This window comes from Camelina sativa, chromosome 12 (assembly GCF_000633955.1).
Source record: "Camelina sativa cultivar DH55 chromosome 12, Cs, whole genome shotgun sequence".
Taxonomy (NCBI): domain Eukaryota; kingdom Viridiplantae; phylum Streptophyta; class Magnoliopsida; order Brassicales; family Brassicaceae; genus Camelina; species Camelina sativa.
Window position 1 is genome coordinate 27,668,872 of NC_025696.1, and position 16,241 is coordinate 27,685,112.

Genomic DNA, 16,241 nt, shown 5'->3' on the forward strand with positions numbered 1-16,241 from the left:
AAAAAAAAAAAAAAAAAAAAAAAAAAAAAAAAAAAAAATAGAGGTTCCATTTGAGACAATTTCCTTATTGCTAATTGGTCATCAGTGCCTAATCTATACTATTAAAAGGGAAGCATTATTTATAAGGCAAAATAAATCCTAAAATATATGACATAAAATGACCCTGAATAAATTAAAAAGCATATAATACAAAAAGGACATTAAAGTAATTTAAAACGTCCAAACGCGCGGATCCGTCTGTGACCCGGGATTCATTAATTCGGGTTATGTATACTGTGTTCGGAGTCAGATTAATTATTCCCATTAACAAACAAAGTCTCATTCAGAAAAAACAATCGGTCCTTGAATTAGTTAAACACGTCCGGCCCAAACGAAGGAGATCTAATAAGGCATTATCTAGAGTCCTAATAAATACAATAGTCCAAAAATCTCCAATCTTTCCAAACATAACATAATTTTTTAAATAAGAAATAATAACTAAAATATCGTCAACTACTAAGATACTGTATTCCTAAAAAAAAAATTCGAATATCAATAAAAATGGAAAAACAAATCTATACTTATGTCCCCATAGTCACGCAAAAATTAAGACTTTTCTAAATATGTAAAATTAACAAATTTGCAAAATTATCGTATGTCAGTAATAATGAAAAAAGAAAACTATACTTGTGTCCCCACAGTCACGCAAATTAAGGCAATTCTAAATATGTAAAATTAACAAATTTGCAAAATTATCGGCTGCAATGTTTCTAATAATAACAAGAAAATATTATATTTAGGAAATATCTTAACAATAAATGAACAATTAAGAAATTTATAAAATTTTTTAAGGTGATTTTTGTGTATTATTAATTTGTGTGCTTTGTTTTTGTAGATGGAAAATTTTGGTTCAATAATTTGGACTTGGGAATCAAACTCATGTATGTAATATACATAAACATTAAGATTCTCATTGTTGTTAATATTTAAAATATTTTTAAATTAGCTAATAATGTGGGTGGGTTTATACAAGGTTTAAGGTCAACATAGTCGAGAAGTATACGAAACTGTCTTCTTTTTGATCAAAACGAAATTGTTTTTTAGTTTTATGTTCATACAGAGAATAAATGACTGATAAACCTGAAAACTATGTACAATTCCAACTCATCCTAAGACAAACATCACACAAGAAGAAAGTATGAAAACCATTTTATGATAGCTTGGCTGCAGTCACTAAACACATAAGGATGTCCATATTTTTTGTGAGATTAGTAGTGTGAAGAAGAAAGCATGTATGTTGAAACATGGAGTAGTAAAATCAAGGGACTTTAATTATGACGTGAACAATATACTTACGTGCAAATCGAATAAACAATGCAAATCGACTTGTGATTTTATTGTGTTTAGACTTTTAAACAAGCAAACAACATGTTGTATATAAGATTTGTGCATCCATCCACACGTTTAGTATAAGATATATATATATGTGTGGTATAAAATATAAAGTGTTTATTGATATATTTTACAAAGAAATTGTAAATTCACATTTTTTTGTTTTCTATTTTACCAAGTGTATAATAATATTGTTGAATGAAGGAAAAAAATGGACTCCTAGAATATCAATAGTTTTATGCCCAATATTTTTGAAAAATCATTTTTAAAAGTTAACAGATCAGATTATTAAAGTCAATATTCTATATATATAAACTTATTTAATTTGATGGTATATTATACGACTATCTAATTGAATATGTCCATTATAAAATCATTATTTATTTTTTATTTCAAAAAAAAGTTTATCAATAATACTAATTAATTTTGATTATAATAAATAGATTAAGACCAAAAAATTGATTTTTTTTTCAATTATGAAAACAGTTATTATATTTGTAATATATAAGCTAACCACGATTTACTATATTGAAAAGTAGTATATTCTTTATATAAATTTTGGATTTTAGATTTATTAGTATCTCAAAAAATTTAAATATTATCAATTTCCAAAATATTAATTCAAAATATATGCTATGTTGAAATTTTGCGGATTTTAGTTCATAAGTGGAAAAAAAAACAATTTTTAACACTTAAGAATAGTTTTAGTGGATTAATATCATAACTGCTACGATTCTAATAAATTCTATGGTGAAAGGGTTATAATTTTATGTTATAGATTCTATACACTAAATATATCTACAAACAAAATCCACACATACGTGAGGATCCAAAACACTTACTTATTTCTTTATCTGATAAACTAAAATATATAATATGAAATGTGTAGATTATTATTAAAACCACGGTTATTAGATGGAAAATCATATATCGGACGGAACATACTACTTTTGTTTTACTATATTCTGTCCTGAAATAGATATACCGTCTTTCTCTTACTGTTTTTTTGTTTAATATAGTTTATCTTTACATATAACAAAGACAAAACTGATCACTTTTTAGTCTAAACCAAATTATAAACAAATTGAATACTTAACTGGTATGAGTGCGGATTATGAATGTTAACATTCCTAAAAAAAATATGTTTACAAACATAACTCCACACATGTAATATATTATAAATCTAATAGCAAACTTATTTTTTGAAAGCAAATTTAATTTTTGAAATCAATCCCGCACATACGCGGGTCTGAATCTAGTAAATAATCTAAAACCCCTCAAAAAGTTTGTGTTGTTTAGAAATTATATTAATACCATGATTAAAAATATTTATTTTAAAGACAACCCCATCTATTTATTTGATTGTAACAATGATTTTGGTTACAGTCTTACAGAGTCTAGTCAAAGTTTTTCTCAAAGTTTTACTTTAACAGAATTGAAAGGAATTTAAATTGAACCAAACTGACAAAACTCATATGATCGATTCTATTGGGTTTATATGTCTAGTAAATGAATACTATGCTTTTAGTTTATTTGGTTTATTTGGTGCTCTATATAAAGAAAATGAATACAAAGGTTTATTCCTTGAATTTTTCTTTATCAAATGCAAATACAAATATCACACATCCTTAATATTCTCTAATTTTGAAATTTAGATTAAGGACAACTTGATGACAAATGAACCAAAACAAAATTAGAATGGAAACTCTTGAACCATATAAAAAGTATAAGATACAAATGAACCAAACTCTAATTAAACCTAACTATATACCCTAAAACTGAATCGAATTGAACTCTAAACGAAACCTATATGATTTTAAAAAGAAAGAAAATATGTATATATTTTTTTAAAACCCCCAAACCAGAACTTTTTGTTTTTCTTTTCTCAAACCAGAATTACTTTAGTTGTGTAGTTCAGTTAGTTTTTAAAAAACCAAATCTGAATGAGGGCACACCCCTAGAACCGGGGATGCATAGGTCCGACCACGGAACAATGAGAAGCCCTTATGGCTTATCGCTTTACACTTCCATAAATGGAGACACAATATAGACATATGCATATTTTAAATAGATAGAGATAGATATTATACGTATATATATTTCCAAATGTGCACTGACATGCCAGCTTTTTCAATTTTGAAATGGAGGACACTTCATGCAATTTGATTGGTTGTGAGGAGAAGGAAGGACCATATAAGAAGAGTAGTCTTGAAATGAGGTAAAAAAACACCAGATGCTGTTTTAGCCTGATCATGGGACCCATACACCTAATTTTATCATATAGTATAAATTTCATAATAATAAAAGAGCAATAAGCCAATCAAATCACGCATCGCAGTTCCCAGAATTATTGGGTGCTTTAGATAACCATCCAATTAAATTATCATGTCGACCAATGTGTATGTTTATATGTGGAGAGATGTATGTTATAAAAGTCACATTGCTTATAGTATAATTAATGTTTGTGTGTGTCTGCCTGCTTTGTAATCGGTTTCGACCATACATATTTGTTTTGTTTTGTTAATACGGAGAGAGCTTTGTTAATCTCGTATCTCAAGACCCGTTTATAGGATTTGAGCCCGACGAGATATTTCAGAAGATTTACAGTCATATTTTATACAAATACATGCTGCCAGTGCCAAGTAGTCTACCATGCCATTTATAGCTGGAACTAATATCGTGCAAAACCGAGCCATCTTGTGTCCGTACAGTTTTTATATATATTGCAAACATAGAAAAATATATATTATTCAGAACCTAAACCGAAAGATAAAAGCCGACTGAACACCATCTAGTGCAATTTGGTTTAGAAAATGTAATAAGGTTATGTATTCAACTTAATAAACCACGTGAATTGAAAACGAATGTGGTTGAGAGCAAATTGTGCAATTTTAAAAATAATAATAGTATAGTCATTTGTATTTTGTACTTTAATTAGTTAAAATTTAAAAAGCATAAATAGATAAAATACATGACGAAACAAGTGTATACCTACTAGATTTTATGATCGAGGACTTATTTTAAGTTTCTTTTAGAACTTCTCTATGCGTCAACTGATCAATACGGTAGTCACAAATAGACAACGTTTACAAGTTTTTCCAAGCTTCTTTATTGGATTTGATCACTCACACGCATGTATGAACTGATCAATCAAACGCATAAGAGTTTATATACATATATATAAAACATGAAGAAGAGATGACTTTTACCAAAAAAAAAAATTTCTTTTACCAAAAAAAAAAAAACATGAAGAGATGATATACTTAATAAAAATTATGTGTCGGTATATCAATCAGTCCATGACCGGTAATCGTTGGCTTGTATAATCCTTAATCTCTACAAAATAAAATAAAGAAATCCTTACTTAATCTTTTTATAGAGTGTACATGTCCCCTATAACTATATGATGTTATGGACTAAGAAATCTAATTAAAATCCGCCAATCAAATAAACGAACTACAATGACCCCTGTCGACACCTACCCAAATTGACATTATTTTACTGGGAAATGAAGCTTTTATTATGATAAGATAGATGGACGAAAAACAGATCCTAGGTTTAAAAAATTAGTCACAAGTAATTGGTTAGAAACGTAGGATTTGCATGCTTATAAACCGTAGAATTAAAAACCAAGATTATTTTAAGAAAATAATAATGGTTAAATTTATCCTTTTATCGGAAAAAAAAAGTTCAAACAAAACAAAAGAAGCAAAGAGACATAAAATTAGTGTAACGATGGCATAAATGAGACGCACACATAAACATTACCATCCACTGATCCAAGTACTGTCTCGCATATATATGTTTTTGCCCTAAACACGTGGCGTTCTCCTATTCCCAAATGTTAATCTCTTCGGCCACCGGAGAGACACAGAAAGAATATAGAGAAATAGAAAAGAGAGAGAGAGAGTGAGAGAGTGAAGAGAGAGAGATAGAGGAAAGAGAGAGAGAGAAATGGATCAAGATCATGAGTTATGGCGGACGCTAAGATGCGCAGGTAAAGCGCAAGATAACACCTCTGTTGATACTCTCATGCTTAAGTATCGTCCGATCGCTCCAAAGCCGACGACTACTGGTCAACCATTCGTCGGAGATACGAGTATCATGAGAAGGACGAAGAGGAAGTACGTTAGGGTTTCCAAGAATAGTAAAGCCACGTGTCGATCAAAGACGGACGACGGCGTCAGATCTAGCTCGACAGATCCGGAGAATGGTCGGGAAGATATCGTCACGCTACAGCTCTTGCCGGAGAGATCTACGCCGTTGAGTTTGGATCATCATACTAATCTGGATCCAGCGGTGGAAGCAATGATCGGAGATGAAACCTGTGAAACGGACACGTGTCTCAAGTTTAACGGCGGCGATGAAGTGCTGCAACGGGTTCCGGTAGAGACGTGGGTGACGGTGGAGTCCGTTAACAGTGGCTCAGTATCCCATGCGGTAGGGTTAACAGACGAAGAGATCAAGGATGCTTTAGACAAAGACACGTGTCCTGGTTTCATATCTGATGGTTCGAACCGTGTTGTAATGGTTAACGAGGCTTACCGGAAGATAGTAACCGGAGACGGCGAGTTCGGTGGAGAGGTGATTGTGTGGTTGGTGGTTGACCAAACGGCGACGTTTTATGACTACCGAACTTTTACGTGTAAGGTAAGACTGGAATACACGTGGCGAGAGACCAAGTACACTAAAACGGTGCCGTGTGATGTGTGGAAGATGGAGTTTGGTGGATTTGCATGGAGATTGGATACTAGTGCAGCTTTAACTCTTTGGCTCTGATGAGGTATATAGAGAGTAAGATCAAGTTGTGGTTAAGGTGGTTTAATCTCACAACTTAATCACTCTTTCCAACTTTGTGTATTAGGAAGTTAATAAGTGTAATACAAAAGAGAAACGAATTTAATGCTAATATACATGGGGGAAGTCTTGAGAATCAAGTCTTCCGGAATAAATTTGTGTGTATGAGACTTGATTAGAAATTGCCATAATGTCAAATATTGATTGGCAAAGATCAGTAAAAAGATGGCATTGCTTGGCTTTTGAATTCATTTGGATATATACCTATCATTTGGGTATACAATATAGATCTAAATTTGCATGTTTTAAGATATGATATGTAATTTTACAGTTCATCGTCATAAAATAGAAACAAGGGAGATTAATTGGCATTTCAAGAGAGTGAACATGTCTAAATCTGTTGAAGTTATATATTGAATATAAATGTAGTTTATGGTTGAGAGATAAATGAACTGTACTGGGACACTATTATGCATTCATGCACCAAAGCCACCAACAACATATACATATTTGTATGTACTTTTATTTATGTATATTTTGGAGAAAAGATAAATAAACTGTTAACTATAATTAGTAATATATATGGATTTAAGCAACCGTGTAAACTGTACATATAGAGAATAATCCGATGTGTGTTCTTAAGAACAACTGAACAAGATCCTCGAGATTTCATTACCGACATGTGTATTAGTCTCTATATTATTGGACAATCTCATCTTGTAGTTTTTGGAGTTACATATGCTGCAAGAAAAAGATCTTTGGGTTAGGACATTTGAAGGTTTTGTACGTACATATATATATATATATATATATGTGTGTGAATATAGCTGAACTAGCTAGGTGTATATTTATGGCTTTATTATATAGAAGTGTCGATATGCTATATGCGCATGTTAGATAGACCCATTCTGCAGTAGCCAATAATGATGATTACATCACATCTAAAAATCTTCGTGGGCTTTTGAATCCCAACATATGGAGAATTCTCATTAGCTGAGCAAAAAGTTATAAGAAAAATATACAAATAATATAAATTTGCAAAAAGATCTATCGAAGGGAGGGAATAAATAAAGTGGTTATGGAACACTCAAACACACACAGGGGAAAAATATATTACACATGGCATCTCAACAGAGAAAGACATCAACCAATGAGCTTTCACGTTTTATGTTTTTTGTTTTTTTTTCCCTTTCTGTTTAATTGTCTTGTTTCGTTGAATTAGTGACGCCATGCCATAGCCATACCTGGGAGAGAAGTGTTTGGTTGGGGCTCAGTTTCATCGATCGTGGCCGTTCAAGTGTTGTTGTGAGATGAATCTAACCCGTACGTTGATGTCACGTTCTTGTGGACTCGGCTTGTGGAATTTTTATAACAGTGATGGAATTTTTGGTTGACGAGAAAACGAATTGGAGCCTATCACGTGTCTGTTTTTCTCGAATAAGCTAAAGTCTACAAAGAAAATAAAACAATATTGACCCTAAAAGAATTACGTAAGATATATATATACCTAAAGTATTATAAAAGCGAATAGTAAACTCAGTAGTCATCGCGATAAGTGAAACATTATATGTATTTTAATGCTGCATGATGATGTACTTGCATGTCTGCATTCTCCGTATGTAGCTCCGTAGATTAATAATATTGAAGAAGAGCAAATCCAATTGTCTTAAATTTACTTCATATAGGGTTAGAGAGACTACAAAATCTATAGGCAAATATAATTAAAAGTCTTTTACATTCGCTTCATCCAGTGTGAAGTTTTTGAAAGTATCTAAAATAACTAAATGAGTATTTTTTTTTAATAATTGCTGATCAATATATGCGCTTATCTTCAAATTACGAAAAATTTCAAGCTAGAAACAAAGAATCAAACTAGCTTAGCTAACTCTTTTAAGAGCAAATTTGAATTCAAATACAAATCATAATGAATGAAAATTTAACTTTTGATTTACAGTAAATGAGCTTTACCACTTTTTTCGTTGGATACTTATATTTGTTATGCAACTTCTGAAACTTTCAACTATTTAAACTGTATGCATGTAAGAAATAAAACCCAATTAGCATCTCACGATCTCTTTTTTTTTTTCCCCTTCTGATTTGATAGCATCTCTCTATCTTTTATTCTTTGTAAAACTAGCATCTCTCAATCTAGACCTATAAAGAAATGGTCCTATAAAATACTATTTGATCTATAATATATACAAATGTGTGATGGGGATAAATGAAGAGCGACGCTATTGGTGAGGAGAAAGTCCACGTGGATTAAAACTTTGCGTAGTGGTGGAATAGATGGTTGAGACTGATTGGTCCAGCACTCTCTGATTTGGACCAAAATCTCTAATCTCCCCATCACGATAGATACGCTTATATCTATATATCTTGTCGTGCCTTGCCTTTTTGAAATTCAAAAACTCAATAAATATTATTTCTATTGGTTTGCTTTTGAAAAAAAAAAAAATAGTTTCTTTGTACTTGTTTGGCTCGATATAATCCTGAACACGTGTGTCTATACGTACGTATTATACATACTGCATTGCATATATGTACACAGCCAGTGAATCGTGGATGCATCATGCATGTACGATGGACCTATATATATTTGAGTTTATGTTTAGGTAATTCCGTAATTGGTAGAATAACTTTATTATTTAGCTATATGTAGTCCTCCATATTTTTTCTTTCTAAACAAAATTTAAAGAATAAGGTAGTCAAACGAACAATTTTTTTTTAACTGGTAAAAATGAAAAATGTAAAAAAAAAATTAAAAAACGAGTAATATGATTTTTAAGCATTATTGTGTTTAAATGTAAGTATAGTATTTATATTATCGTCCTTTTTAACCGAATAGTTTGAGTCCTTTATACCAACTACAATTGATGTTAGCTTCAATTTATAATAAACAACTTCTAAGGACATTTACATGTAGATTGCAGACTATATATCCATTTTTAAACGGGAACTAACTTATAGACAAAAATAAGCAATCACACCTAAATTGTAGGAAACTCTCTCTCACAAATCAGCCCACATGATAGATATCTTTGAACCCATATTATATATATATATATATATATATGAACACGTAATCAGTTAAATGCCGTTTTATAGTAAAACATTGTTCATTGTTAACGTTAAATTTATGAATTGCTTAGCATTTGATATACTGAGAGTGTACGTATATGACGATGTTTTTTTTTTATAAAGTACATGAGATATAATAATTCTGTTCACAGTAAATCTAATACTTTGATATTAGGACATTAATGATACTTATGAAGACTTTGTTTCAACAATTCGAATACATATTACGACAACAAAAACATATATGTACTGTATGAAGTTTTTGCTGTCAACATAAATATGTTGAAATGCATCTATGAATTGGGGACCCATTGCATAAATATGGAACCAATCATCAAATCATATATTCTAAATGTGCTAAACGCTTGCCCTAGCCACGTGTTTATGTAACTTTCCTCTTCTATCTCTCATATACTCTCTCAACTATTTTTTTTATTTTCCTTATCTTTTAAACAATATTGGGCAACTTCCTTATATCAAACACCATAAAAGAACATCTCAAAATTTTAACTCAACCGGAGAGATAGTGAGATCGAGGCAGACTCAAGTCATGAATGATAACGGAACGCAGCGGCAAGCTTCTTTTTGCGATGGTGCTACGGATCAGGACAAGACCGTTATAAGCAAGATAATGCAACGGTTCCGTCCGATCGCACCAAAACCAGTTGTTGGTGAATCTTCCGACGATTCAAAGAGTAGCAGTTTCCTTGGAAGAAACAGAAGACCGAAACGGAAGTATGTTAGGGTTCGGGATAGAAAAAGTAGTGGTGGTAATAATAATAACTCTAGGATACTTGGTAAAAAGAATGGTCGCGATGGTGGGAACAAAAAGACCGATCTACATAAAGAGAGAGATGGTGATGATAGAAGCGATATCGTCACGCTTCAGTTGCTGCCGGAGAAGGATAGAGATCTAGGAAACAATGGAGATCAAGCTAGTGAGTATTGTTCGGATCTGATCAGTGATATGGATCCAAAGAAGAACTTGTATGGTTCTATCATAGGGCTGTCGTCATCTTCAGATCGGAAGATGGTGGAGTCGTGGTTGACGGTGGAGTGTGTGAGTGACACGTGTACTGACTTGGGAGGGTATCACATCCTTGAGCAGTTAGGCCGTATGGATCAGGGAGAGGAGAGAGTGATGAAGATGTTGGAGGTTGACACGTATCCGTGGTTAGTCTCGGATGGGTCAAACCGGGTCTGTTGGGTAAACCAGGCGTACCGGGGGATGATGGGAGCTCGGGACGTGGATGTGATCAGGGTGTTGCTGGTGGTGGCCATGGACCTTATGGAGGAGATAGCATGCATGGTGGAGTTATACGGTGCGGTGACGTGCAGGGTTAGGGTTAAGTATGAGCCGTCCACGTGGAGGAAGATGACGGTACCGTGTGATGTATGGAGGATAAGATCAGGTGGGTTTGCTTGGAGATTGGATGTTGAATCAGCTCTAAGGCTTGGCATTTGACTGAAACAGGAAAGACGAAAGAAATCGAAATAGTATTGACGTTGGTAAGCGACATTACATTTTGAAACCAACATATATATAGATCTATATATACATATGTATCAACATAATTAAACGTGTGTATACGTAGTAGTTAGAGCTAACTTAGAGTTGTGATTAGTTTGCATTAGAGTTGTCTTCGACTCCGGCTTTAGTACTCTTTGTCTGATCAGTACATATCTCTTTTGGAATGAGAAGATATATATGATATTACAATGGTTTTTTTCTTATTACGTGTTCCAAATATATAGGATGTAGTTACTTTGTTGTAGATGTCTTTTCATATAACTGTAGCGTAAATAGTAAAAAATGTTTAGGCGAAAATAAAATGAGGTGTGATTTACAATTATGTATGAGAAATATTCTAAAATACCACATAAGTTGTACGAAAATTATATATGGTTTTAGTAGATACTAATGACAGTTTTATTTTCAAAGTTATTACTTAACACTATAGTATATACTGAAATCACGTTCTAACACTTAACAGATGTTCCAAACTTCCAAAGATAAAGAAAATGTTGATATATCATGGATCCTTTTATACATTTTCTCTATACTGTATATGCTGTAAAAAATATAAAAAAGAAAGTAGTGCATACATCGAGGTTAGTTTCCAAAACGTGCTAGACGTTAAGCGGTCGTTACAAACCCACGTTAGTAAGCAATACCGCTGTTATAAGCTCGAATTTATTTGGTTACCTTACACATCAATATATATTTTTCATCCAATAGTTTTTAGTATACTTTTAGTTCTGAATCAATATTTTAAGTGAAAGGTCCACATTTCAATTTGTTTTTTCCTGTTTATTGTTTAATTACGTGCGTACGTACAGTAGTACAACATATATATATATATATATATATATATAAAGAAATAGAAGAGTGAAGAAATCATAAGTGAACAGATGGCATTTTTTGTTGGAGGAGAGCTCATAGAAAGGGCTGTCTTGGTTGGTCCTTGTCTATAAATAAGGTTCTTTCTTTCTCTTCTTTTAACGACAAAACCCATGATTTATGGACTTAACCTTACAGCTCACACATGCATATAGCCTACATTTCACTGGATGTAAATGTAATACTCTATTAAGTAGTATATTATTTTGTGTTTTTATGTATATGTATGTTTTAATTCACTCGTGCTTATTATATGCAAAAAAATCGAAAATCAAAAGAGAGTCAAATTTCACATGCTGAACATAATTTGGTGTGCATAACACCGAGGATGCAGAACAAAGTGATCGCGATTGAAGAAGATTGAAAAGCACTGGCACCGCAAATAAAATTTATCCACATTTTTAATGTTTTGTAAAAACAATTTGTATTCGTTTCAGGGAAGTTCGATAGTCTAGTGGTGTGATTAGTATTTTTTGTGTGTTTTGAGGTCACGATTTCGATAAACTAGTAAAACATAAACTGATACAAAGTTATACTAACATTGATAAATGTTTTTTTTGTAGCAAATACAGTAATATTAAAAGTGAGCAAATGTGGTTGTTAAAATCATCTCTCTTTCTCTCTCTCTATCATATACTTAGCTCAATCCTAACTTGCCTTGACCTTTAAAGGCTTGGTAGAAACACATCAAACGACACCATGCTATTCATGAATCTGCAAACATAAAAAAAGGGCTCAGTATAGAATCTGTAAGAAGCCAAGTGTGCGGGTCTAACTTTGGGAACCTCTTATTTTTCGCCTATTTTGTATTCATTGTTGAATATATTAACTGTTACTCCAATGTTCAGATCAGGGAATCGAAATATTTTAACCGCCTATTTTCATAATCTTCAATATATAACAATGGAAACGAAAGAAACCTGCTTCACGATCACTTCATATTTAGCGGCTAACTGCTCACTCTAGCTTCTTCTCCTGACTGTCTCACCTGCTTAAGAGCTTTGTATTCTTTCTCAACAGCTTTCGCATTGGTTTACCTGTAACATCATTAAACACACATAAAATTGAAAGACAAATCCAAAACTGGACACATTAAATCGAACAATATCCGCAGTGAACTAGGACTTGGTAATTTCCATCAGTTATCCATCAAGTTGCAAAAGATGTCCTAAATGCATTTAGCTACGTGTTAATCAATAGGACTTAGTAAATAATCTAGAATTTCATTAGATACCTTTTCATAGACCTCAAGAATGGCAGCCTTTTCCTGGAAAGTTTACATTGCTGATTGCTCAGCTTTCTTTGTTTCCCAAAGGNTAATCTAGAATTTCATTAGATACCATTTCATAGACCTCAAGAATGGCAGCCTTTTCCTGGAAAGTTACCATTGCTGATTGCCCAGCTTTCGTTGTTTCCCAAGGTACTACTAGCTTCTTCTCTTCTAAGGTTCCCTGACTCCACATCACGCCAGTGTATACACAAAATTTTATCTTACGACTAGTGCTAGTAGGAACAAAAATATACCTGCAATTTGTCTTGGAGATTGAACAATTTGTGAGCGGAGGTGTGCATTTTCTTGGACAGTTTGCAAAAGATGAAGCTCTGCTTTGGAAATCTGTACAGAGAAATACACATGTCAGGAGCAGAAAACACCTCTCAGATTGAAGCATATGCAAATCGTCTGATTGACAAATGGGATTTGTTTCTTCACCAACTTGATCAAGGTAACTTCAAAATGAACTAAATCACAGAACCCTATTAATAAGTTTAAGGAAGGAGCACTCAACTCAAGATCCTGCTGTTTCTTACCTCGTTATCCATCTGTGTACTCTTCTCTCTCATTTTTTGAAAGGTAGCTCGCAGTGTCATCTGCTGATTCTTCAGTCCTAATATTTTCTGATTGAGTTCTTCAATGTTCGCTTCTAGCTCTTGGACAAACGTTAATAAATCCCTTTCAACGGCTTCATCAAATTCTCCAATCTCCGCATTCAACTGCATGGATAACGCCATTAGAAAAAAAGATAATGGCTACCTATGTGATAGATATTTATCTTGCATTACTTGGGAAAACTTTTGCCTCGCACTGCTTCCGCTGCTCATCAAGGAGAGTCATCTCCTAAGCCTTTGGTCTTACCAGATGAATCTCTGGGGTACATACATAAAGAAGATGCAAAATAATCATGAGAGCATCAATTTTGAATCTCTAGTACAGGAAAGAAAATGTAAAATAATCATGAATGCGCTAAATTATAGAGAAATTGTAAAATCTGGCAAGGAAAAGAGTAATATGTATCCTCATCTTGAATGCTATAACCACTTTTTTCTTTATTTTCTGTTCCTTACTAAACTTTGTGCACATTGCAAACTCCTAAAAGCAAATATTTTTACTATTGCTTCCATCAATATGAACTCATATTTTTACTATTTCTTCTCGAAAGTTGAAACCTGATTAAATAAGGTTTCTCTATATCCTATGCCTTGCTACACCCATATAGAAACTAGAGAGAACTCAGCTAACTTTACTTTTCAGCGGTAAAGAAGAAGGACATACTTGTGTAGACCATACCTCTGTTCGGCCTGCTTCTGAGGCATAACAGATCCTTGTAATACACCATGTCTTGTCTTGTCTTCTAGCATACTTTGCAATAAAAGATTCATATCTTGCATAGAGGTGACATGATGATTTCGATTCTCAAATTACTCCAAATCCTCAAAATCAGCTTGCCCTTTCTCTTCTCTACAATGGATTTGCAAATTCAAAGACACAATTCATCAGAAATTTCCAAATTAAAAATTAGGGTTTTCATAAAGATGAATAATTTAGGACACAATTCGTTTGAATCAGACGAAGTATTTCAAAAATCGATGGTAAAATTGAGTGAAGGAGTTAAGAGAGAGGAACTAGGGTTTTGGAGGAATACATACTCGTTGAGAGCGTTGAGATCGATAAGAAATTCGGAGACGAACTCGGCTGTGTTGTGTGTGGGATTCGATGACAACAGAAGACACAATTCGAAAACGAATTGAAAGAAAAGAGAAGAAGAGAGAGAGAGAGACCTTGTGATTTTCCCGCCTAAGACCACAAGGAAGAAGAAGAGAGAAAGCAAAAGGTCGCAGGGGAGCGTGAGAAAAAAAACAACACACGGAGCTTTTTAAATTAATGGGCCTATATTTAACCGAAAGAAAAGAAACGCTAATTTTCTCCGCCTCTAAAACGCGTTTGCGGTCTGTTTAAATTGCATCGTTTAGGACCGTGCGATTTTGTTCTCCCCCTCTCAGCCTTTATTATGGCTGTTATTTAAAATTAAAAAAATGGGTTGAACAAAATTGGGTTGAATAATATTCAATTCATTTATCTCCAAAATAGTGGCCGAACAAGTTGAATATTTTTTTTATTATAGGACCGATTTATTTTTCTAACTTTTTAAGTTAAATGGGCTGAATAATTTTTTCCAACCTCTCTACCTTTTCAATGCAAATGGTAAAAATTGATTGAATAAATTTTTTCAACATGTTCAATCTCTCTCCAAATTTTTCTCTTTTTTTTTTTTTTTTTTTTTTTTTTTTTTTTTTTTTTTTTTTTTTTTTTTTTTTTTTTTNTCAAAGCAGAAGAAAAAGTCTTCACGATTCGTGGAGATTGGTTTCAAATTAATCTTAAGGTTAGTAGTATGTATTCAATTTCTCTGAATCGCGTAATCGATTTTAAGATTGATAAGTTTTTTTTTGGTAATCGCGTATATATTTTGTGTTGATCTTTCTAGGGTTCTTGTTTTTGGTTTGATTTAGGCATGAAACTATTATAATCGGTTGGGCTTCGTCTCCTTCGTGATGATTGGTTTCAAATTAAGGTTAGTAGTATGTATTTCAATTTCTCTGTATCGTGAATTCGTTTCTAGGATTGATAAGTTTATTTTGTAATCGCTCTTATGTATGTTGTATTGAATAATCTAGGATTTTATTTTTGGTTTGATTCGAGAACGAATTTACAACAATCGGCTGGGCTTGGTCTCCTTCGTGATTGATTTGGTTAAGGTTCTTCCTCCTCTGATCCTCTTCGTGTTCTTTGTTTTTTTAGGATTTCTAGAATTACTTTACTCACTAATCATTCATATATATATATATATATAGGTTGTACTGATCTGATCTAGGGTTGTTTTTTTTCTTCTTACTTTCCTGTTTTTTGGGTTTTGTAGGCTTGACGTTTATATATATGATTATTTGGTGAAGAAGAAACTTCATAATACCGCAAAGTCATTTATGACTGAAGGGAAGATTTCACCTGATCCAGTTGGTATAATAATACTACTTTCTTGTTCCACTTTAATCCTTATTTGATTTTGAGTTTTGTTATGTAATTGTTTTCATGTGCTGTCAATCCAGACTAAGTTATTACCTAACTCTTTGGATTGTTTTTTTTAATGTAGCAATTGATGCACCCGGAGGGTTTCTCTTTGAGTGGTGGTTTGTGTTGTGGGATATCTTCATTGCAAGGACAAATGAGAAACATTCAGAGCCTGCTGCAGCTTATATTTAGGTGCCTTCCTACTAACCATCTCGGAAGATATGCTCTTTTTTTTTTTTTTTTTTTTTT

At 32.8% G+C, this 16,241-nt stretch overlaps 2 protein-coding genes and 1 pseudogene across 2 annotated transcripts; 2 read left to right on the forward strand and 1 right to left on the reverse strand.

Moving 5' to 3' along the window:
• Window positions 4,666–6,304, forward strand: LOC104732732. The gene has a single exon (XM_010452314.2). The coding sequence runs from the start codon at window positions 5,326–5,328 to the stop codon at window positions 6,148–6,150; it is 825 nt and encodes a 274-aa protein (XP_010450616.1). The 5' UTR covers window positions 4,666–5,325; the 3' UTR covers window positions 6,151–6,304.
• LOC104732733 lies at window positions 9,623–10,966 on the forward strand. Its single transcript, XM_010452315.1, has one exon. It carries the CDS (start codon window positions 9,800–9,802, stop codon window positions 10,712–10,714), a length of 915 nt encoding a protein of 304 aa, XP_010450617.1. The 5' UTR covers window positions 9,623–9,799; the 3' UTR covers window positions 10,715–10,966.
• LOC104732734 overlaps window positions 12,597–16,241 on the reverse strand; it is a 4,394-nt pseudogene continuing 749 nt past the window's right edge.